Source organism: Somniosus microcephalus, chromosome 3 (assembly GCF_052327205.1).
Source record: "Somniosus microcephalus isolate GS21.2 chromosome 3, FLI_Smic_1.0, whole genome shotgun sequence".
Lineage (NCBI taxonomy): Eukaryota > Metazoa > Chordata > Chondrichthyes > Squaliformes > Somniosidae > Somniosus > Somniosus microcephalus.
This window is the reverse complement of record NC_140989.1, coordinates 323,467,418-323,492,489: the sequence shown is the minus strand read 5'-3', so window position 1 is coordinate 323,492,489 and position 25,072 is coordinate 323,467,418. Positions and strand designations below refer to the sequence as shown.

The 25,072-nt window shown below is 39.5% G+C and overlaps 1 protein-coding gene across 11 annotated transcripts in view; it reads right to left on the bottom strand.

The window, feature by feature from the left end:
• Positions 1-10,473: 10,473 nt before the first annotated feature.
• Positions 10,474-25,072, bottom strand: part of rnf220a (ring finger protein 220a) — a 492,773-nt gene continuing 478,174 nt past the window's right edge. For all 11 annotated transcript variants that reach the window (XM_085983083.1, XM_085983087.1, XM_085983089.1 and 8 more), the window contains one exon: positions 10,474-16,136. In XM_085983083.1, the coding sequence (XP_085839209.1) occupies positions 16,065-16,136 (72 nt within the window). In that variant the 3' untranslated portion in view covers positions 10,474-16,064. The remainder of the gene's footprint in view (positions 16,137-25,072) is intronic.

Sequence of the window (25,072 nt, the reverse complement as noted above, 5' to 3'; positions counted from 1 at the left end):
AAATGGAGAATGGAGGGTCCAGACTATGGATAATGGAAGGGGGTTGGAAGAGGGGGAGTCAGACATACTCTTTAAAAACAAAATAGAAATTCCCACATAAGGTGTGAATTACCATTATAACAGACAGAAAATGTAATGGGGGAATTAGGCTACACAGAGCAGAAAGACTTTCCTATTGATTGGTCTACAAATGTTTGTAAACTAGCAATAATGGCGCCGGCACTCTCTAGTCCCCTGTCAGCAATGCCACTGACCTCTAAAGGCAATTTGTATAGATTTGTACCTGCTTCTAACACTATCTCAGGTGCAAAAAGACTTGAAGCCTGGGCTTAGGTGTAACCTGACACTGATAATGAACTAAAACATGTCCCATTAATGTGCAATTTATAGATCCAGTTTGGCTCCACACACGCATGCACACAAAAAAATTCCCGGAGAAGATTGCAGAATAATGTAGCTTCTACTTCATTAGTGTTTGATTTACAAAGCAGACACCACCCTCACTCTTCATGTGACTTTAACCCTTTGACCTCTTCAAAGCCATGGAGACAGGATAAAGGGCATACAAATGTGGAAATCACACAGCAGTCAATTTTAAATGGGTTTTTCATATCACACTTGGGATTCTGCAGGATCTCGAAAGCTGTAAAACATTTACACATTCCCCTTGTACTTTTAACATGGTTGGGTAGGAGCTGGTTTGAATGGTTTCACATCTTAGTGAGTGATGTAAAAGTGCAAGCACCCCATAATATGCACATGAGTGGAATCTTATTAAAACAACGAGATCTTCAATTCATCATTAACTCTCTTTTTATGTCATTAGGCTTGTGAGGTTTAGCTCCAGGTTTTCTTTCTGACGACCAATATACTTTGGCAATAAGTGTATGAAACTGAAGTTGGAATTTTACAATAGGAAATTAAATTATAGGATAACTGTCACTATTATTGGAAGTTTTAGCCAGAAATCTAGAAATATCCTTCTTAGCAAAACCATATTTTCCAATTCCAAGATATATTATTGCTCATTGCTCATTCTATGCATATTATTGGTAATTGCTCATTCTGCCAATGCTTGATTTCTTTCTCACCAATAGTTTCTGCAATGGCTTAATTACCCACCACCTAGCTGCCCCATCTGTGGATGCCAATAAATGCTTTCCCAGTTCTACCCATTTAAGTATAGTACATTAGCAGAACAATGATCATGAAAAATGAAACATTATTTGGGGAAGAGTGATCCAGTTGCACAGTTGGGGTATGTCCGTTCTACAACACCTACAGGGCTACCAAGCTCAGAGGAGACTTCTCAGTAGGGAAGGAAAACCAGAGGGCTACCTAGGTGCACGTCTTAGGAGCATAGGAACATGTCCTAAATCCTACCCACTTTCCTGGCTGGATGATTCACAGTTATCAACGTTGGCCAAATTCTAACCATGAGTTTTTCTTTATGTACATGAGGAGCCAACGCACACCAAAATTATAAATATGATTAAAAGCAGCAAGTTGCATCTATAACATGGGCCTCAGGCAATGGACAAGTGGCAATAATATGTGCAATAATGCTTTTGCACTAATATGTTGTTCTCTCCTCTCTTGACTTTTCCCCATTCTTTTTGCATTTTTCTTTTCCTGCATTTCTCTTTCTCTCTTCACAGCCCACCTAGATTTCCCTTGCTTTCTCTTGCTGTGGAATGTTATAAAGGTGAGCTATCCCGGCATCCACAGCAATAGTGAAAGCCCTGCATTAAAGTTACAGGCTCTATTATCCTGCTAATAGAATTATATGTACATGTGTGTATTGGCAAACTTCTGTTCCACCAGATTGCTGTGTTTTATTCTCCTTCCTTGGAAAATGCTGTACCATAACTGTATATGTGCGGTATTTTTTATTGAGTAAAGATAAATTAATGGATAAGAAAAAAAATAATTTGTTAAATATTGTTGTTGTGATGCGGGGAGATTCAGCTTCCATAATCTGTAGGATTAACTAATAAAATTCACAGGGGCTGCCTCAGTTCTATATATACCGGAGCTTTTCTCCGAGTCACTATCTTCACAAATTTATCACAATTTAATGTACAGAAAAAAGCCACTCTTACTAATTAATTTATATTCAGCAGGCTGTAGGTACCAACAGCACCAACATTTATACAGTCTCATTAATGTAGAGAATGACCCAACATCTCATAGCTAGGCGTGAGGAAAAAGAAATGCTGAGCCAGAAAGGAAGAGGTTAAGAGAAGTGACCAATAGCCTTCAAGAACTGGTGGTTTACTGTACCACAGTCTGCAATATCACCTGTAAAAGTGGGCTCTTCTGATGGTTGAGCTAGTTGATTCAGTCAGTAGTTCACCCACGCAGGCCAAGAAGATCCCAAGTTTGATGCCCTGTCTATGCTGAGTTATCTGATCTCAGTGGAGGCAGTAGCAGGGTGTCACACTGCTCCTAGATTAGAGAGCGGAAAATCAGCCAGATTGCTATCCAGTTACCCCGACTGGAAGCGTACGTATTCGGATGTTGGGTGAGAACAGGATTGGGCTTAACTGTGATGGCCCCACAGTTGCATAACCTGCCAACACTCACCGTCAAGGGCAAGTGACCAGTGCCTGTGGAACCTTAGCTCAGCAAGGAGTCAATGCCTTCAGGAAAGGAGGGAGGGGAGAAAATAGGTGATTTAAAAATGCATACAATTAAAATGCAAGCAATTCTGTTTAGACTATTAAAAAGAATTGTTATTGCAGAGCAAATAATTGATCGACAGTTAATGGAAATAAGAATATGTTACATGATTCAAACTGAAGTATTAACTTTATTTTTTGGCAGTTAACAAAACGTGCAAGTTCCCAAAAGACATTCAGCACCCAGTGATGCATGCCAGTGGCAAAACACTTGCTTTGGGTATTTTTCTTACTGCAGTTCACTGCTGTTGCAACTATGTTACTTTGAATGTTCTCCCTTTTTGTAAATCTGATTGCATGTTAGCAAAATCAAGAAGTCAAACTTGCATGGCCTTCCCCTTTTCAATAATTTTCTTACAGAAAATACTTTCTCTCCTTCCTCTTATAAACCTGTGCCATACACAATCCTCAGCCAATAAGAGGAGACTGGAGATCTGGTACCAGACCTTAATAAACACCACTGTTTAGCTGGTCACTAGGAGATGTACATTAGCAGGTCAGAATGACTGAAAATGTCTTCCTTTGCAGTACAGGAAACTTTGGTTTATCCAGAGGTTGTATGTCCGGAAACCTCGATCTACCGGCAGAAATCAGGAGCCGTTTTGTTAGGTTGTTTTTCTTCTCGTGGCTTTGTTTTCAACAGTCGGGCTCTGGAAAGTCTCTCTGAAGCTGTTGCTAAGCTACAGAGACGCTTCCAAGGTACGGGCCGACTGTTTACAAGCTGTTGCTAAACAACAGTGTTTGTTGTTAGATACGGAGATGAAAACCTCCGTATGCTTCAACATTAACTTTGTATGTCCGGCAGTTTTGATAGATCGGCAACAGCTCGGTCCCGTCGGTGCCGGATATAACAAAGTTTCCTGTGCTGCATGGACAAATTGCCGAAAAATTCACCGAGATGTAAAATGAGCACCAAAGCATCCATTGGGGTGGGCAGCATGCGCGTGCAAATTCTGAGCCGGAAGTGCGCCACCCACCATATTGGTATAGGCATCAGAAGAGCATCTAGGGCCCACGCCTGAAACATATGCAAATAAGGGGCAAAAGTCACAAACCTCAAGCAAGGAGAGTGGGCATGTAAAGCAGACTCACAGAGAAGCTAGCTGATTCACTGTCATTTACCACTTTTAAAAAGGAGCTGGATCAATATCTGATGAGAGGAATGATTGAGGGTTATAGAGACATTAATAGCACTGCCTGATCTATTGTTTTTGGGGAGAAGTAGAAGAAACTTTGCACTCCTTAAAGTAGGTGTTGAGAGAATAAAATAATCAGACAAGGAGCCAGTGAAGGTATTGAAAACAAAAAGTTTGACAACTGGAAATCCAGCACGCTATAATACTTTTTGTGGAAGAAAATTCCTTTTGGTGAGATACAAAACGTGATCAACTGTGAGAGCCAAGTGACTCTAGATTATTGTTTTAACTTCCAGGGAGGTATCCATTCTTGTGTATAATATCACAGAATCACAGAAACCCCACAGTGCAGATAGAGGCCATTTCGGCCCATCGAGCCTGCACCGACACATATCCCACCCGATCCCCGTAACCCCTACACCAACACATATCCCACCCTATCCCCGTAACCCCACGTATTTAATCCCCCTAACACTAATGTCAATTTATCATGGCCAATCAACCTAACCCGCACATCTTTGGACTGTGGGAGGAAACCGGAGCACCCGGAGAAAACCCACGCAAACACAGGGAGAATGTGCAAACTCCACACAGACAGTCACCCGAGGCCGGATTCGAACCCGGGTCTCTGGCGCTGTGAGGCAACAATTGTTGTGAATTTTCTTTTCAATTCATTTTCTTACCATTGTAGTAGCATGTTCCCATTGGCGCGTATGATGTAAGACTTGAAAGTCTATTGATTTTATGACGCAGACTTTGAAGGAATGCTGGATTTGTGACATAAAACCTGCAAGCATATTGAATCTGTGAAGTACGACCTGAAGGAATTTTAAATCTGTGATGTGGGACTTAGAAAGTCATATTGAATTTGTAATGTAGGGCCGCCGGTATTACCAAGTTATTTTTTACAGTGAATTACAGGAAAATTCATCACCTTGTGTATATGATAGCTCAATAATCAATAGTAATATAACACCCTCCACTGTGAGGACAGCAGGGGTAATAAGACACTGATCAGATGCAATGTTGCTGCATTGTAAAGTTCTGATGAAACAGTGACAGGAATAACTAACTCATATCACAAATACAGAACATTGACATATAATGTATTTCAGAGTGTAAGGGAAATGCTCTATTGAGACAGCATTTAGCCATGATTTAGAGTTACAATACAGACATTCCGCAGCATGAATGCTTTTAGCAGACTGAGACTGACAGGCTGGGTCTGCACTAAAATGAAATTAAGGATTTTAGTGAATTAATAACAAGCTGCACTTTTATGGCAGAAGCAAGTTTGGAATGAAAAAAAAAATGACAGATGGAGATTTGTAATGAAAAAAGGAACGAGAGAGCATAATTTTTAATAAATTAGATCTATCTGTGTTTATAATCAATGGCATAAACATTCAGAATGGAGACTTCTGCAAAGCTTTATATTATTACTTTGATGATAGTTCTCTGGGCTAGACCCAATTCTATTGTTAGCTTGTCCAGAGGACTATTATCAAAGTAATAATATAAAGCTTTGTAACCTCCAAAATAACATTAAAATATGGAGTGAAATTCCAATTACTGTTTATTAACCTGGTCTCCAAACTAACTATATCACACAGAGGGAGAAAAATCTTCTGTTCATTACATTTGCTCAAATAGGCAAATTGGTTGGTACATGACTTTGTTGTGAGATAAATGTAATGCACAGTTGATTTTTTTTGTCCCCTCATCGATCAATATATGCTGAGTGTAAATGGTATTGCAATGAGAATAAGCCCAACAAATAACCACATGAGCAATCTCTATACTTCTACTTCAGTCACATCCTCCAACACTCCTACAGTTGCAGAATATAGAATTACACCCATATTGATTCAAAGTCTGACACAACTTTGATGGGGTAATTTTAATCTAACTCGCCAGTTGGGAAACCCACAGGATTGGGCGGAACGCCAGTTTCACACCCGTTCAATATTACTCTCTATTGACTTCAATGGAGAGTAAAATCAGGCGGGGTGTAGAATCGGTGTTGCACACGATCCCGTCAGTTTCCCAACGGGCGGATTAGGTTAAAATTACCCCATCAAGTCCCACCCCTTCATACCTGCTTGAATAATGTATATCTGGAGCAGAGATGTACAGTAAGTTTTCAATGAGTCATAACTTCCCTCGAGCTTAATGTTGGTAAAACCAAAGTCACCTTCTTTGGCTCCTAAATAGCAGATTTGTGGTGCTGCCCTGAATGCCATACATCTCTCTGGTTGCAATCTGAACATTCAGCATCCTCCTTGACCCTGAGAAAGGGTTTCCTTCTCCCCATTTGATCCATCACCAAGACTGCTTTCTTCCCAAACTATTGCTCGCCTCTCTCCCTAGATGTTAATCCATGCCTTCATCGCATCAAGGCTTGACTTCTTGTGTGCTCTCCTTGCCAGCCATCCTCTAGAAATTATACATTGTCCAGAACATCTGAGCACATGGCCTTTCCTGAACAAAGTCCCACGTCACCATCATACCTATTCTTGCCAAGCTCCACTGGATTCCTCTATCCCAATAGATCCTCTGTTCAAATCCCTATGTGGCCTCTTCTTAACCTCTCTCTGTGATCTCCTCCTGCCATACATCGCTGCATCCTCAGACACCAGCCTACTTCTCAAACACCAGCCTACTTCTCAAACTCCACTCCCTGCACTTCAACATTTTCTGTACCTTCAGCGATTATGTTCCCCTCCTCTGTAACTCCTTCCCAAAACCCCTCTTCATCACTGCCTCCCTCTTGTCTTTCAAAAACATCCCAAAAAGCCATCTGTTTCACTTCCTCTTCAACCCGTTTCTCCCTCTGCCCTGGTCAGTGTCCATCTCTGGAGATGTCCTTTATGTGAGGAATTCTATATAAATGTTAAGATATATCATTTAATCTCCTGAAGTAAAGTTTGGCAAAGTTTCTCCCTGATCCCCAAAGGTAAATCAAACAAAACTCTGAAATACCTAACTAACCTATATTTTACATTATTCATCCTTCTCTGACGTTTCTCTCTCTTTGGGATACGAATCAAATTAAAGGATGTGTTAGGATGTTTAGTGCCTGTAAACAGCTGCTACTACTGAATGACGGAAGTCAATATGTTTCCCCAGTGTGTGACTAAGAAGAAGACATTTTTATCCAAATGTTCATTTGTACTTTCAATCAAAATCCACACAGTTTATTAACTGTGTAATTGCACAATCGATTCCACTTAATTAAATATCCAATGAGCAAATACCTCTCTTTGGTGGTTGGAAGACAAAAATAAAGTCTGTTCAATGACTGGAGCCTAGGTCTGCTGAAATTCTTCTACAACTCTATCCACAAACAACTTCCTGCAGATATTAAAGGGGGATTGTTACCCTCATAAAATAATTTATCATTTACTTCAAGAATTAACAGCTCCATGTCAATGATGCCTCTTGTAATAGGGTGCGGCAGCAGCAGCAGCAGACACAACAACTGCTAAAGCACAAACCGTTACAGCAGCTGTGAAATTGGGTTTCCAGGAACTGAGTCTGCCGAAACACGTCTTGAAGTGTTTACAGTGCCCTTTTAATATGGCTGGGGTTTCAAAAAGTAGAGGCAAACATTTGTACTTGACTTTTTGTCACGTTTATAGTATCATAACAGTAGAATTACATACCAAGAGAAGTTAGGAAAATAAGAGGTCGGCTCATTCAGGGCTCGGCTCATTCAGGGGCTGGCTCACACACCTCCTATATTGAAATGAACTCGGCCCGCCTGTCCTCACTCAATGCACCCTTCAGATAAAGTCTCCCATCCACACTGCTAACCTCGCCACTTCTCTACTATCAAGGTCTTGAACACTGATAAGGATACTTCTGACAACATCATCTCCCTCACTACCCTTATTATCCTGTGTTCCTCTGTTCTCACTGCCCTCACCGCCTAGCCCTGGAAAAACTCTCATCCAGCTCCCGAACGAATTCAATTGTAAGCTCCCTTTCCTCTGGCCCTCCACCCTGCTGCTATTAACCTGTTCAACTGCTTCTGCTTTTGATCTTGTTCCCAAAACATCACTTCCTGTCATTTCCCTGGTACGGTTCCCATCATTGTTGTCTTAATTCAAAAAGCCAAAACTTGAGCACACTTGGCTTAGTCATTCATTGAAATCTTGCGCAAGCATGGTAAATTCTGCCATGTCTCAGTCTCCTCCACCAAACCCTTCCATTCCTCTGGGAATATCCACTCTAGGTCAATAAAGCACTTTGGGTCATTAAAGGTGCCATGTAAATGCAAGTTATTGTTGTATTCACTATCAAAGTATGTGGAGAATAATGGGTGATTCTGTAGAAGAAATACTATTTAAATTCAAAAGTAGCCATTGTAGAATGTTGTTGTAAAATTCAGTGTCATGGAATGTACGGATATAGAGCAAGTTCATGATCTCGGTAGTACAGCCAGGGGGAAAACAATAAGCAGATGTTAAGATACTTCTTAAAAGGGAGTGAAGTTTATTATCACGATAAATCAGCTGGGCTACTTTCACACAACTCCATGTTCAATAGCAGAGGTGTCAAAGCAGATTGGTTGCCAGTTATCTCAAAACAATACATGTGGCCAGTTGAGATCAGTACAACTTTAGAGGTTTCATGTGTGACTTTAATTTGTTTTTAGATGAGGTACAGTGCCTCATAAAATGTAATTGTAGTTTAGAAAGTGGATGAAAAAATCCAAATTCAGGTATTATTGGGATTCTTCCTATACACTCAATGCTACATGAGACTGCTAGAAATGATAAATGGCCTCGTGCCTGTATTGAGAATGTAACTTGTCTGACGTTTCCAGGTTTGTAAAGAAAGTTCTGCAGAACCATACTGAACCATATGCTAGGCCATTAACTGAATTTATGAAGCTATTACAGAAACATCACACGCTCAGAGGCACCCCACCATATCAGTATCGCCTTTCATCGAAAGCATTGCTCTTAGAAAATTACAATCCCATGTTTTTCAGTTCTTAACAGCAAATGGCTCTAGGTTGCTGTATTGTGTGTGCTATGACTTCTATTGCCAACAGGTGGCAAGAAAGCCTTGCCTTCCATTCCCTTTATGCCTATACAAATAGTCAGTCTTATTTTTCCCTTATGTCTTTTTTTCTATCCCCACAGCAAAGCAGCTACATTTTTTGAACTTCATTCTGGGCTTGAGCAATATGCATTGCCATCTGTATTGCAAGTGCTGGTGGGAAATGTCAAATTTTCAAGTGATCGGAATAAAAAAAAGGCAGCATGTAAATGATGTGGATCACTGAATTCATATTGATTTTGAATTAAAATGACCGGCTTTACTAGTCTGCTGTGGGTCACAATTAAGCCAGGTAAACAGCCAAGCTGGAAAGCAATTTTGTAATGTGACAAAGGGACTATTACATGATATCCACACTGTTGACCCAGAATTGTTTACTAATTAACATCCAGCAGTAAAATGAAAGCTTCACAGCTTGAAATCACACATCTGTTGCAAAAGAAAAAAGGGAGTTTTAATTTGAACATCTTAGTTGATTAAAAAGATAATGAAGTATTATTTCCATCGGTAATAGCCAGCATATAACTGCAATCTGGAAGAGCAATCTGAAGTTGGTGTGTGATTTTCTTTTAAATACCAGAATAGCCAGTGTTTGTGCTTAGCTCAAGTTTCTTGCAAAATGAAATGGACAGTTGGCTGAGTCCATTCATTCAGCAAACAGGTGGTCCGTAAATGACTGCATGCTGATGCACACATCATGAATGAATTGGCAGCTGACAGCACTATCAAATACACAAGTCGTGGATCATTTCAGAGCAGTTTCAGAATAATTGGTTTGGTTTGTTTAACTGTTTCAGCTTTAGCATTGAGGGAGGATAAACATTGTTTATTTTTTAATCCAACCCCTCGAATTTAAAATTCTCACCCTTGTGTTCAAATCCCTCTATCCTCTTGTCCCTCTCCATCTCTGTAACCTCCTCCAGCCTTCCTAGAATTCTGCATTCCTCCAATTCTAGCCTCTTATGCATCCCCGACTTCTTTTGCCTCATCATTGGTGGCCGTGCCTTCAGTAAGCTCTGGAATTCCTTCCCTAAACCTTTCTGCCTCTCTTCTCCTTAAAGACACTCCTTAAAACCTACTTCTTTGACCAAGCTATTGGTCACCTGTCCTAATGTGTCCTTCTTTGGCTTGGTGTCAATTTTTGTCTGATTACGTTCCTGTAAAGCGCATTGGGACATTTTACTACGTTAAAGGAGCTTTATAAATGCAAGTTGTTGTTGTGTAAAACTGCAAGACTTGACTCAGCTGTCAATTATCTAAAATTCTCATACCTGACTGCAGGATACACCCTTTTGAATAAGTTAAATCGCCTACATAGGGATAGTTTACACTGTGAATGTGTAACAACTGAAAACTGAATGCAAAGAGCCCAATTACTTGAGACCTTTATTCTTGCTTTCTGGTGTAGATTTCAACCCAGATATCAGAAAGGGCAATATGTATATACACTGCAGCACTCATCTCCCATTTTACACTACCTATTAATGACAAATAGACTAAAATACTATTCACTTCTTTCTGATTAGCAAAAACACGTCAATGTTTTGTACTGCATTGTACATCATACAAAGAATATCTCATTACTCTTTTATATATGGTGAGTTACAAAAAATTTATTATTTTCTTTACAAGTATTTCAACAGCAAGACTCAGAAATCCAATACTTTAAGGTACAGGCTTCACACGGAGACACAAAGCGCAAATTCTACAATAAAAGGCTTTCGGTCTATGCCAACGTCAAGCACAGAATGCATCAACTTTACATTGCAAACCAGACAGAAGGTGGTTAAATCACTCAACCTTACAGTATCCTTATCTTACCCACAATGCAGTCCTGCTGTTTAATGTTCAGTGGGGGTGGAGGGGAGGAAGCACACTCATAAAAATGCAGTTTTAACTTGTTACATCTTTGGCCTTATTTTGTTCATTCCACAGTTTACTTTTATTGTTAGGTCTTCAGAACCCTCATACTTTATAGGCTGCTATATCGTGAGCTGTATGAAGTCACCGCTGTCTAACATTCCAGGATTTAATTAGGAACTTAGCTCAATTAAGCAAAGTTCCAATATTAAACGTGAATCAAACCAAAATCATTGCTGTTGAGGCAAGCCAGTAATATAACACATTGGAGCATCATAGAATGAAGGTGGACAACCCCAAATATCAGGCCCTTATTATATCTAGTTCCCTGCTCTCCACCACCCCCCCCCCCTTTCAGGGAGGAGGGGTGGGGGAAAGACGACATACACAGACGAGCACCTTCTCCAGCTAGAGGGAAAATTGGGATAGCAAGCCAAATTATGGCTTAAATGATATTTGGCTTGCCCTTCCGTCATGGAATGATGTGTGGAGGATCCAAAGAAAAAGAAGAAAATTTGGGAGGGGCACAGACCCAATCTAGGCATAGTGTAGCATTTAACTTTTGTGGCAGAAATTTCCCATCTTTGAGACCCTACTCATTTACTTTTAATAATTCTCCTCTGGTTCACCTTGGGCAGTATGTTACTTTATTTAGGTGGGGGAAGGAAAGATTAGGACACTGTCCATTTTCCCCTGTAGTAAGTGGGCTTTCTGTAAACCAAACTACAGGTCAACTGTCATCAAAGCCGAGGATGCTACAAGAAAGGAAGCAGCCATAATGGGAACATTTATTTATATATATATATTTTTAAAGATTTGAAAGGGCAAATGGGAGAATACCCTCCAACCTATAGGTCTATTAAAATAGTCAATCCAAACCGAGAATGGCATACTAGATTCTGATTAAAATTCCTTTGCCATAAACTCCAGTTTCTTTTCATTGTACATCAACTTTCATTCTGAACACAGAATTCATAATATAAGTCAACTTTGGAGTAAAATGTTCTGTGTTCACACACCAATGTCACCAGTTTCGGTTTCATTGTTAGAGGAACTGCACAGGATAGGCAGTACGAAACACAGTCCCACATTAATCTGCCTTTGATAAACATCATGTGCATCCAGGCAACAGGGAATGCCTGGGTGGTGGTGTGAATTTGTTTTTATTCTGCATCTGTAAAGCCGGGATTTTGATTCAAAGACCTGCTATTGTGCAACTGGCACAAAGGTCAAGGATATAAGGAGTGAGCTTATTTCACTTTATCCAAGAGTTGTAAACAACCCGTAAACTACATTGCTATCTGAATGAGGATAATTTTTTGGGGGGTAGAGGGGGGAAGAACGAAGGGAAGAAACAGCTGTGAGTGCAGATCAAGGTAGGTCAATAGCCTGAGCAAGTGAGCACTTAACTCCAAACCAGGTTTATCAGTTTAACTCCAAGGGGTGCCTGCCTCTTAAAATCACTTGCTTCAGTTGGTTGATTACAAGTCTGGCACTGAATAGAGCATTATTGAGAAGTTAAGCAGTTCTTCAGAAATATGGTACTAATGAGGAACTAATACAGTCAAATCCCTCTTCTTTGCTCATTTGTATCAAGTCTTCTGCATGCTGATTGCAGACCACCAGTGCAAAGGATTGAAATGGTTGCTACAAACAGCACCATCACATCCCGTCTGGCTAAAAAGATGCTTGGTACACAGTAGCCTCCAGCTGTGTGTTTACATCTGGGGTTTGAAGTGGATGTTTTACATAAATGTCTTGAGGAATTTCAAAACCTCTCTACTTAAATAGCACAGGATTCTGTGGGAGTTTGTTAGCAGTGGCACCCTACATAACGTAAAACAGATGCATATTTATAAAAGATGGACAGAAACACTTGCTAAGTAAAAAATAAAATTGTAATAAATAAAAATGTGGAAGGAACAACATAAAGGAAAAACAAAATTATGTAACTTTGAGTGCATTCCTCTCACACAGATACTATTATCCAACTTTTACCCCTTGCCTACATTAAAAAAAATTCAACCAAGGTAGTAAATAAAGTCAGAATAGCTTCTGAGGATTGAATACAAGAAACATCTTGCATGCACTGAACACTAGATGATCAAATTACCTCAAGGATGCTCACAATGCACATTCTGGGACTAGAACACCACAAAAATTTAAAGCCAATCACATCAGGTGTATCAACTGTAATCTGCTCTCAAGAAATTGAAAAATGCCAAAACAAGATAAATTTCAATACAATTACATGAGAACTACTTTTCATCTTTTTTTTGAAGAAAAAGGGGGGAATAAAACAACTGGACTTGAGCAGTTTGAATTTCCTTATATGGCAAGTTCTTGATCTCAACTGGGTTGGCAGGAGTAGGCACTGAAAAGAATGGAAGAGTTTCCTCATTGCAGGGCTGGAGGAGAAATTGTCGGATGAGTTGCACTCTGTTACTTTCACATATCTCCTCACAAACAGTTACAAAGAAATCACACAGGGCAGAAAGGTGAAAAAAAAACAGGTGGCCAGACATCCGACTCCCAAATCTCATTGGATAAGAAATATTCAAGCCCCCCAGCCACGATTTTGGTCAGTACATCATCATCCACTTAATCTGCGCATTACAGGCCATGAAAACAATAAAACCAACCTTTCCACAAAAGAAACTCAACGGAGGTTGTGAACAGCAGCATTTGCTATTGTGATGTGTTTGGCCTCAAGAAATGCCCTCATTTGTAGTACCTCATGAAACAGAATGAAAGAAAATCATGAGGAACCATTCCCACTTTGGCAAAAAAAAAACAAAAGGTATGAAGCTAAAGGGCCAAACATATGCCAGGAACCTAACTGAAAGCAGCATACTATTTAATATCTCATGGTACTGCCCAGTTAATATTGCCATTAGAGGGTTTAACTCATTCATAGGAAATTAAGAACTGTTCAACTGAGCAAATCCCTGCCATCCATGGAGTAGTGCCCCTACAGTACACTTTTACACAGCATGAATAACCCATTTATTAAAATTTTACCCCAAATGTCACTGTTTTGGCTCAGTATCAGTACATGATCTATGTTTCACAGCACAAATGACATCACAGGCCTACTGCGAAGATTGTATTTTTACCTTCTTCCAGAATTTGAGATCTTGATATTTGGTCAATGATGGTTAGGTGGGTTGTCTGGAAGGTTGCAAATTAGTACCAGTTTAAGGGCAGGTTTGCATGGAGGTGCTGGCTCGAGACTGCTGCATTCATTGGACTCTGGATCCTCAACAATCAACAGAGAATTGCATCTAATTTTGGTTGATCCAAACCATCACCCAAAGTTAAAAGGACACTGCTGCGAATCTATGCCATGGAATGTCCCAATCAACAAGGAGGAAATATCTTCAATTTTTTTGCCTTTTCATTTTGGCCTACTTCAGTTTCCAAGTGGGCTGACACTACTGTTAGTACTTCTAGCCGAGTAATAGTCCAGAACCCATTTACACTGCTGTAACTGTGCAAGGGAATAAGTCACATGAACCTATTTTTAAAAGCAATACCCTAGAATAAGCAACATACAGAGAGCAAATTGAGAGATGCCTTACAATTAAATCATTTGGTTCTGTACTAGCACAGGCAACCAGTTTATTCTGCAATGACTTTGAACTTTTTATTAGCATCTACCAGTGGCTATTTCAAGCTTTGTCCATTAAAGCCATATTATATGAACTGTGGCAACATTTGTTTTTAAAAATCCAGTGCTCAAGGAATGATCGGAAACATCAGAACAGCAACTGGTCATTAAAGTGGAGAAAAAAAAGGAAATAAAGTTGTAAGGAATTGCAACTATGTCCAACCAACATCAAAAGGGTTGTTATGTTTAAAGGTCACCATATAGCCTGCTTTGGCCGGGAGATTATTTTTACAGCAATGGTCAATTACTACAATAAATTCAGATAATTTTTGTTTCTTTTTAGATCTGTGTGCGGGTCATGGCCTACAAGTGTTTTTGTGAAGAACAGAGTGGAAATGTAATTGTTCCACTCCCTTTATAATCCGTTCCTTGGGAGCCAAGCATTTTACATGCTATAGCGAGCTGCACGCTTTAGTGACTGTCCCAGAATGTAGCATAAATGTAACACGAAAGAGAATCAGGAACCAAGGTTCAACCACCTTATTAACAAGACACAACACTAAAACTGGGAGACTTATAATGATGGGCTATACAAACTTTAACAATTGGTAACATTGGAAAGATTTTCAGAACAGTGGATGAAGCCAATTCAGTTACCATTTTTTGGGAGAGGGCAGGGTTGCCAACTGTTACAGGCAACTGTTAATTACAGAATCTCTGCATCCCTTTCAAAATCTGCCTTCAAATTCTTCAGTATATTCCAGGACTTTTCACATGAATAACAAACATTATAACTGGTTACATATTCTGGTACAACTGAGACACAGCGCAACGCTGGTCCACAAGAACTAACACAGCTTCCACCTTAGGGAGTAGGCCGTAGCCTCTACATAGGGTTCAGCCTGGTTCTCCCTCAGTGGACTGCTGCTGCGGCTGCCTGATATTTTAAATGGGTCAGGCTTCTAGTACAAGTAGCCCATTTGTTACAACTAAGACAAGCCAACTTGTCTACATCCTTTAGTATTTAAGTTATGGGTATTATTACAGCCATTACTGAAGCTGTTCCTTTAATCTGAATGAGAAATATACACCACAAATTATTCATTAAACCAGATTATTTTTTAACCAATAGCTCAAGACATTTAAATCTTAGGCAGCCTGGGTAAAAAATACTGTAGGTTTAATGCATCTCACTTCTCTTTTGTTCTCTCAAAACGATTAAGGACTTATTAGTATGCACTGTTCATAAGTCTATTCCATTTATACACAATCAATGGTGTAAACATACATAATTTATATTACATGTGCTTCATCTTTTGTTTTTTTTGTCACTATAACACCACAATAGAACACAGTACAGGTCCATTCACAATGCACAGCCTAGGATGTCTTCTGGTAAACGTAGCTCCAGTCAACAGGTTTATGGAGGAGTTTGTGTGTATGTTCTGGGCATCAATCATCTGATAAAACTCGGATGGGGATAGGGGGTTCCTTTTTTTTTTATCACAACGAACAGCATTATCAAGTTCTCCTCCTGGATGGGCTGCTTCTCTCCTTCCACACTTAAGAGAAAAACAAAAATGGAACATTTGTACACTTTTTTTGGTGCCACCCCACAATTGTTCATGGTCCTCTTCCTGCTGTGAGGCATTGTGACTAACTAGGCCTCAGGATAACTGTGGCCGTTTCTTTCCACGTCCCACCTCTTCACAAATACACACGTCTGAGATCTCCAGGGGATGTGATGGTGTTGCACTGTGGACAGAGCTTTTTGGCACCCTGAAAAAGAAGAAACTCAGAATTAAATACTAGAAAAGGTCAGCTATTACAGGTGTCATTACTCCTTCCTTCGTGTATTAATTTGGAAAAGGTAATTATTATTATTGCCCATTTAACTCTTCAAAGTCAGAGCAGAATTTTTTACAGCATAGTTTTAATGTTTTTATATATTTATTCCCAGAATAGTGAAAAGTGCTATGATTTCAAACATTTCTGCAACTCTACAATTATTAGAAATTTATAAAAATGGCCTCTGAAATTCTATTTTCTAAGGCAGGTGCTTTAACTTTTATATTTCCATATCTCTTCCTACTCCATTAAAAATAATTTCTCCTTGAAGTCATTCTGCACCAAATCCCATTCCCTCAGCTAAGACCCAGGTCTTTTGTAATACTTTTCTGTTGGGTGATATTGTCAGTGATAATAAGGAAATGACAAGAGATATTGAATAATTACTTTGCATCAGTATTTACATGCCGGAAATCCCAAGGAAACTAATATTGAATCAGGGACAGGGACTCAATAAAATTAACATAAGTAAAATAACAATAATGAAGAAAATAATGGCACTAAAGAGTGACAAATCCCTAGGACCAGATGGTTTCCATCCTAGGGTTTTAAAGGAATTAGGTTATGAACATTGCTGATGCCCCAACTATAATATTCCAACATTCTCTCGATTCAGGAACCGTTCCTTTAGATTGGAAAAGTGCGCATGTCACTCTGCTATTTAAGAATGGCGAGAGAGGGAAACCAGGGAATTATAGACCAGTTAGCTTAACATCTGTTGTCGGAAAATTACTAGAGTCTATAATTAAGGAGAGGGTGACTGAACACCTTGAAAATTTTCAGCTGATCAGAGAGAGCCAGCGTGGATTTGTGAAAGGAAGGTCATGCCTGACAAATCTGTGTGAATCTTTTGAGGAGGAGACTAAAGTAGTGGACAGGGGGATGTCTGTGGATGTTATTTATATGGACTTCCAGAAGGCACTTGATAAAGTCCCACATCAGAGACTGTTAACTAAGGTTGAAGCCCATGAAATGGAAAGCAAATTATTGACCTGTTTAAGAAATTGGCTGAGCGGCAGGAGACAGAGAGTAGGGATAATGGGCAGGTACTCTTAATTGGCAGGACGTGACTAGTGTGTCCCGCAGGGATCTGTGTTGGGGCCTCAACTATTCACAGTATTTATTAACGACTTAGATGATGGCATAGAAAGCCACATATCCAAATTTGCTGATAACACAAAGATAGCTGGCACTGTAGATGAAATTAGAAAGGGATATTGATAAATTAAGTGAATGGGCAAAACTGTGGTAAATGGATTTCAATGTAGGCAAATGTGAGGTCACCACTTTGGACCTTAAAAGAATAGAACATGGTACCAACTGTTGGGTGATATTGTCGGTGATAATAAGGAAATGACATATAATTACTTTGCATCAGTATTTACAGTAGAGGAAGAGGATAGCATGCCGGAAATCAATATTGAATCAGGGGCAGGGACTCAATAAAATTAACGTAAGTAAAATAACAGTAATGAAGAAAATAATGGCACTAAAGAGTGACAAATCCCTAGGACCAGATGGTTTCCATCCCAGGGTTTGAAAAGCTAAAAAAAAATGGAGGTCTGAAGAGACTTGGGGGTCCAGGTGCATAGATCATTAAAATGTCATGAACAGGTACAGAAAATAATCAAAAAGGCTAATGGAATGCTGCCCTTTATATCTAGAGGACTAGAATACAAGGGGGTAGAAGTTATGCTGCAGCTATACAAAGCCCTGGTTAGACCACACCTGGAGTACTATGAGCAGTTCTGGGCACCACACCGTAGGAAGGATATATTGGCCTTGGAGGGAGTGCAGCGTAGATTTACCAGAATGATACCTGGACTCCAACGGTTAAATTACGAGGAGAGATTACACAAATGAAAGAAAGACTTGCATTTATATAGCGCCTTTCACGACCACCGGATGTCCCAAAGCGCTTTACAGCCAAATTAGGATTGTATTCCCTAGAATTTAGAAGGTTAAAGGGTGATTTGATCGAAGTTTTCAAGATATTAAGGGAACAGATAGGATAGATAGTGAGAAACTATTTCCGCTGGTTGGGTCTCTAAGACTAGGGAGCATAGTTTAAAAATTAGAGCCAGTTCTTTCAGGAATGAAATTAGGAAACACTTCTACACACAAAGGATGGTAGAAGTTTGGAACTCTCTTCTGCAAATGGCAATTGATGCTAGATCAATTGTTAATTTTAAATCTGAAATTGATAAGATTTCTGTTAACCAAAGGTATTAAGGGATATGGACCAAAGGCGGGTATATAGAGTTAGGTCGCAGATCTGCCATGGTCTCATTGAATGGCAGAACAGGCTCAAGGGGCTAAATGGCCTACTCCTGTTTCTATGTTCGCCTCAGCAATTCAAGGTGACTGAACTTTTGATTTTTCTAATCCCCTGTGGGTGCAAGAGCCTGGTCTCTTCTTAGCAACTCCTTTTCATGCAGCAAGTTATCCTAGGATCAAGTGGATTCCGATTGGTTTCCATGCCAGTCCAAAGTCACAGCCTAAGTTGCTCTCCCCATTGCTATCAGTGGAATTACTCCAGAATGCATAGCCTTCCTTCCAGCCAGTGGCATCACTGGAGTTGCCTGGAGATAAGAATCACTATCAAAGCAGGTCTCTGTTGAGGATAAAAAATTACCATAAAAAAACCAACCAAGACACATTACTAATTTAATACAGAGTTGGGGGGGGGGGTATTTTGAACAAATATTATTTCCTTCCCCTTTAAGTACAACGTTTCTCAGAGATTCTATTAAAGTGAGACAAAGCTGCATTTTATGAGATGTAGCCTAGAATTGTTATTACTAATCTGTATGTACTTTTACTGACTGCAATAACATTTCATTTTTAGAGTGTTATTTTCAATGCATATTCCCCCTATACACACTCTTTGTAACTACAATTCACATTGCCTACTGGCCAAAAAATATTTTTTTCAGTATATTCTCACTACTGCAAATGTCGTACTACTGAAGCTGATACTTCATTCGTGTACTAGTGTCTAATTGGTGGACATATGATAAGTTCAGCAATCTTATTTTTTTGCACCATGATGAAATGCGTTTAATATAAAGCTCCAGCAAGTGTATAAAATGCTGAAAATCCATTTTACACTTACGTCGAATAGGCTACAGTGGCTAGATTTAATTATTTTTAGTGTTTACCCCAATAAAGCCAAAAACAGATCAACCAAAACTGGTTAGTGCCAATTTAAAAATGGAATCCTATAAATCTGACCAGCCAGATCATTAGTACAAAAGCTCATGGTAGTCATCTCAGCCACTGTGACAATTTAAAAGGGATGTGAAATAGGGCTTTAATGCTAATAAAGGACTTGTCTTAAAAAACACTTTAGAATGAAAGAACATAATAAGATGAAATGAAAAGTACAAGTCTCTCATAAACCAAACAACTAAACCAGATAAAAATGCATTTTTGCTCTGATTTACACTAATCTAAAGTGATATGGTTAATGACTGTGTATACGCAACAAGGCGTTGGAATGCTCAGAGCTGATGCATTATAACAGCAGACAAAATGTGATAAACTCATTATACTGAGATTGCAATAACAATTTGTGTCTGAGCATAGTAAATATTAGGACTGCCTAAAACTGAATTTTATCAATCAGTTTTTAAAAGCTAATAAATCCATTCAGTTAGCCACTGATCAATTTTTAATTAAGCAAATTCTACAGTGTTAGATACCATTTATCTTAGGAACATAGGAACAGGGGTAGGCCATTTAGCCCCTCGAGCCTGTTCCGCCATTCATTGAGATCATAGCTGATCTGCGACCTAATTCCATATCCCTTAATACCTTTGGTTAACAAAAATCTATCAATCTCAGATTTAAAATTAACAATTGATCTAGCATCAATTGCCATTTGCGGAAGTGTGTAGAAGTGTTTCCTAATTTCACTCCCGAAAGGTCTGGCTCTAATTTTTAGACTATGCCCCCTAGTCCTAGAGACCCAACCAGCGGAAATAGTTTCTCTCTATCTACCTTATCTGTTCCCTTAATATCTTGAAAACTTTGATCAGATCACCCCTTAACCTTCTAAATTCCAGGAAACACAACCCAAATTTGTGTAAGGATATGGGGATAGTGTAGGAAAGTGAAGTTGAGGTAGAAGATCAGCCATGATCTTACTGAATGGCAGAGCAGGCTCGAGGGGCTATATGGCCTACATTCCTGCTCCTATTTCTTATGTTCTGTACCCATTCACTTAATCTATCAATATCTCTTTGTAATTTTATGCTTTCATCTACACTGATCAAAACTTTCTGTCTAGAAGTTTATAGATGGCAGAAAATGTGAAAGTTTCCGGCTGTCTTCATCCTGCATAAAGGTTCACAATAGACACCAATGAAATATTTTAACGCTAATAATCTGAAGCCAAATGAAAATTTGGCACAATTATTGATTAAAAAAACCTCAGCTTTGCTTGAAATTTAGGTATAATGGAGTGTCCAAAACTGCAATCAATATTTCATCTGCAGCCTAGTCTTGTACAAGTTCAATATCATCTCAATGTCGAGGGTTTTGTTTGCCTTTTTTATGGCCTTATCTACTTTTGTAGCCTCCTTTAACGATCTGTGTATTTGCACTCCACGGTCCTTCTGCTCCATTTAAAATATTACCATTCCTTTTTCCAATTCTTACTTCCAAATGTATTTCTTCATTTGTTCTACATACAACTGGATTTGGCACATATCTGTCCATCCAACTACCCTTTCTATGTCCTCCTGAAACTTCTTTTTGCAATCTGTTACAATTTGTCATACTCCCAAATTAGTGTCATCAGCAAAATTTGGATATTATTCCCTTAATTCCAGATCATTTATGAATACAAGAAGCGAGAGTGGCTCCAACATGGACTGTGGAACACCACTTATCACATCCTTCCAGTCTGAGAAACTTCCTTTCACCCTTTTTGCTTTCTATCCTCCAGCCATCTGTCTTATCTATTTGGCTACATTCCCCGTAACTCCATGTGCAATTATCTTTGCTATAAGTCTCCTATGTGGTACCTTATCAAATGTTTTTTTGAAAATCCACATCAATCAAATCTACTGCATTTCTTTTATCTACAGTATCATCTTTATTTCCTCTCCTTCCTTCTTTCCCTACCCTCCCAAAAGTGGTATATCCAGATTTTCTCATTCCTAATCCTGACCCAGCTGCTGCCATGTCTTAGTATTGCTACATTATCATGATTTTCTATTTTAATCAATAACTCTAGTTCCCCAATTTTCTTTCTTATATTGTGTGTGCTAATATATATCTGAGTTTAGATTCCTTCGGTTTTTACAATTTTTGCCTTTTGACACCTTGATTTCTTTTTTACCTTCTTGTTTAATCTTCTTCAACCTTGCTACCTTGCTATTATATATAGAGCTAAAGCTTACTTTCCCTTCTAAGCCACCGACTTTACTTTTTTGCTTTAACCTTGCCCCTTCCACATTAGTTGGAACCCTTCCCCACAGCTCCAGTTAACCTCCCAACAAGGATATAGTCCCCACTCACTCCTGCCCTAGAACTGGTCTCAATGTCCCTGGAATCTGAATCCTTCCCTTCGACATCATTTCTCATGTAAAAGTGATTCATTCCAGCTTACTTGTAGTGGAGTCTACCCCTGCACTTTGGAGCTATGCAAGGTTGAACTCTAAGACAAATCTGCCCTATTATAATGTGCTTTTTAAATCAAGGCAGTTGTAAATTGAGAAGAAAGCCCAATTTGCAGCTATTGGACCCAATGTGTTGAAAAGTCATGCACTTATGTGACTGATCCCCAAGTGTTAACAGCTAACATAGACCTCCAAACATTAATCTCCAAGTAATTATTAGCAGTCAAGATACTCAAAGATGTCAATGACCCACTCAGGCCTTGCTTCTTCTCATAACGATAACAAGCGTGTCTGCAAAAGCAGGTAAATGATCTACCACCATTAGTTCATCTGTCAAAGAAAGTGACAGCAAAAAGTGTGAACAATCATTAGAATGAGTGGTTACCTCTAACTACTATCAGAAGCTGGAGTGGCAAAGGGAGATAATGCAAGAACGATAACCACTAACTGCAATGCCAAGGCTCAATATTAACAGACTAATCAGTAAAATAACTGAGGAGGCTTGAGTTCACTTGACAACCAAGCTCGTTAATCTTGTGTGCTCTCAATCACCATCACACTGCTAGCTCTCTTAGTTATACTATTCTGAGAAAAAATGGGCAAATTTAAGAACTTTTTTTGTATGGAAAGATGTATTACTATGAATCAGTGCAAACATATACAAAGGACTGTTCGATATTAAAATGCCTCAAGATCATCGTGGGATACAGTAAAAGTGCAGAATCAGAACCTCTGAAGTGGTTTTATTCTCCATTTCCTGTCCAGTCTTCCCAAACTATACTCCTCAATCGAATGTCTGAGCAAACATGTATCTCCACGCATTAAGTAAGCGCTATATTTTGGTCAAGCAACCATCAAATGCACTTGAGTAGTGTGGGAAGAGCCACAAATTTAAGAGGTAGATAGGTTTGCATCCTCGATTCCCTGTACAGTGAGTAAAGTCACTTCCCCAGAAACAAAACTGGGTCTCTATTGCATATCTCATAAAAATTAGATTAAGATTTGTATTGGTAAGAGCTCATGAATAGAATGCTAGTACACTCAACAGTATGAGGTGAGAAGATAAATCAAGAGAAAAATACTTTGATGTTTAAAACATGCAACTCGATAAAAATGTGAGTTCAGCTTCAAAAGTATTTTGAAGAGATACAAGTACTAATATATCTTATATTCTATTGTACTGTAGGTGTCCGTTACTGAGGAAACAGAAGGTAAATAGCTGGAAGACCACAGCTTCAAGTTGTGTGGCTTCACTTTTGCCATCTTTAATTTAAACTATTATAGTCTTGCTACTCTGCTACACAGCAAGGTTAAACAAGTGACTGCAGGGGAGCGGATTAGCCACTCACTGGACTTCCTATAACCAACACAGAATGGCTCACTGGGGAAAACCTGGCTGTTCATTTCCTAATAAATCACAAGTTTACAAAATACGACTTCCCCTGCAGAGCAAATTTGCTTTCCTTTTGGGCGCTCTTTTCATAAGTGAAGAATCAAGTTTTACTAACAGTCCAGATGGATTTATGGTCTTTGGATTTATTTAGTCATGAGGATTTTATCAAAAGGTTAGTAATAGCTGACTGCGTTCCTTTAGCATTTTGTACTATAGCAGGGAATGCCACTTAGTGAATCACAGCAGGCAAGCTGAACAATGCACTGTCTTCTGATACAGAAATCCAACATCGGCATCCATTCCTAGTCCAACTGCGAGAGACCGTCTTGCTCACTGCAAATTCCTGACTAGCTAGCAACCGCCATCTAGGAGAATTACAGAAGTATAATGCTATAGTGCTGTTTGATTACAAACTTCGGAGCAAAACGTTTTTATTTTTAAATGTGTTAAACTCAAAGGGATACTTGGTAAGACTAGAAAGTGAGCATGCAAAAAAGAAAACAATAGAATAGCAATAAATGATAAACAACTGATCTAAACTCTACTTAAGTGAGCTCAGAGCTCTTTCATTCTCACTATTTTATTATAAGGGCTGCTGTGTCACATTTACCATTTAACCCCCTGATTGCCACACATTGTTTGTAGCTCACATAATGCATGTCGGGTTAGTATCGTACCAAGTGGGCAAAACTATTTTATAAATACATTGAGCACTGAATTAAGAGGTAGAGTAAACCTTATAGTGGGTATGCTTCTTTGTCAATGTACTCACATAAGCGCATGGATCAAGTAGTTGTTGAGGAGCAAGCCCGTTATGTGGCACTGGACTTTGATTTTAGAACTTCAAGGTGACTGGCGCAATTCAAGCTGCCCTACGTAAGTCCTTCACTATAATGAAAGCAAATGTCCGTCGTATAGCTGAGTCTTGAGATGACTTCTGCTTGAAGGACTTACTTGCAGGCTACTTATAAGAAAACCTACTCATATATCCAGGTCTTAGTACCCATCATAACTGGATTACAGAAAGACAAGCAGCTGCTACTGAAGTTCCGCACCTCCAAGTGGTGGAACCATTCAATGAGATATAATAAATGCAACTATGCTGTGGTCAGCAGGATGCTGGAAATGCATACATTTTATAGTCAGTTGTGCTGCTTGTGAGAAGCTCCTGGTACCTGCCTGTCCACTTAGCGAAGGCTCAAACCTGCGCGTGTCAGTTGTCCAATGACCAGCTAGTGAGTATGCACCTTGGGAGGGGGAGGGAGAGAGGAATGTAGGTCAAAGTATCTCCAAGGTGACATACCTAATGATGGAAGTTCAGAGCCAAGTCAACCCTCTATAGCAGACTCAGTAATTGAATACGTATAGCTAGAAGGACTGACTGGCCAGTCTGGCTCAACAATAGGACACAAAGGGGTGCACCCGTCACTTGTGCTTGGAATTCTTTCCACTTGGTTCCAGGTAACCCCTCACGCCAAAGTCCCAACAGGCAGGGTGGAACTAGCTGGGGTAGCAGAGAGAAGCTTTCCAGTGCTTTGTACTAGTAAGCTGCACAGTTTTAGTTGGTTAAAATCCAGCAGTACCTCTCTGCACACTTGGGGATCCTGCCCTGTATGCATAAGAATGCACTCTCAGGGATGCACATACTGAACTCTGCAAGTACAAGAGTGGAAGAATTCAAAAAGGCTTTTCTGCCAGTTGAATAAGTTGTCCCTGTGGTATTAACCTCGCATGGCACAAGCACCTGTCCCAACAGCTGTTGTTAAGGCAGAAGCAACCTATACCCCTCATAAACATCTAAGAGGTAGTTTCCGCTTTGGGTGCAATGATTCCGGCGCAAATTGCGC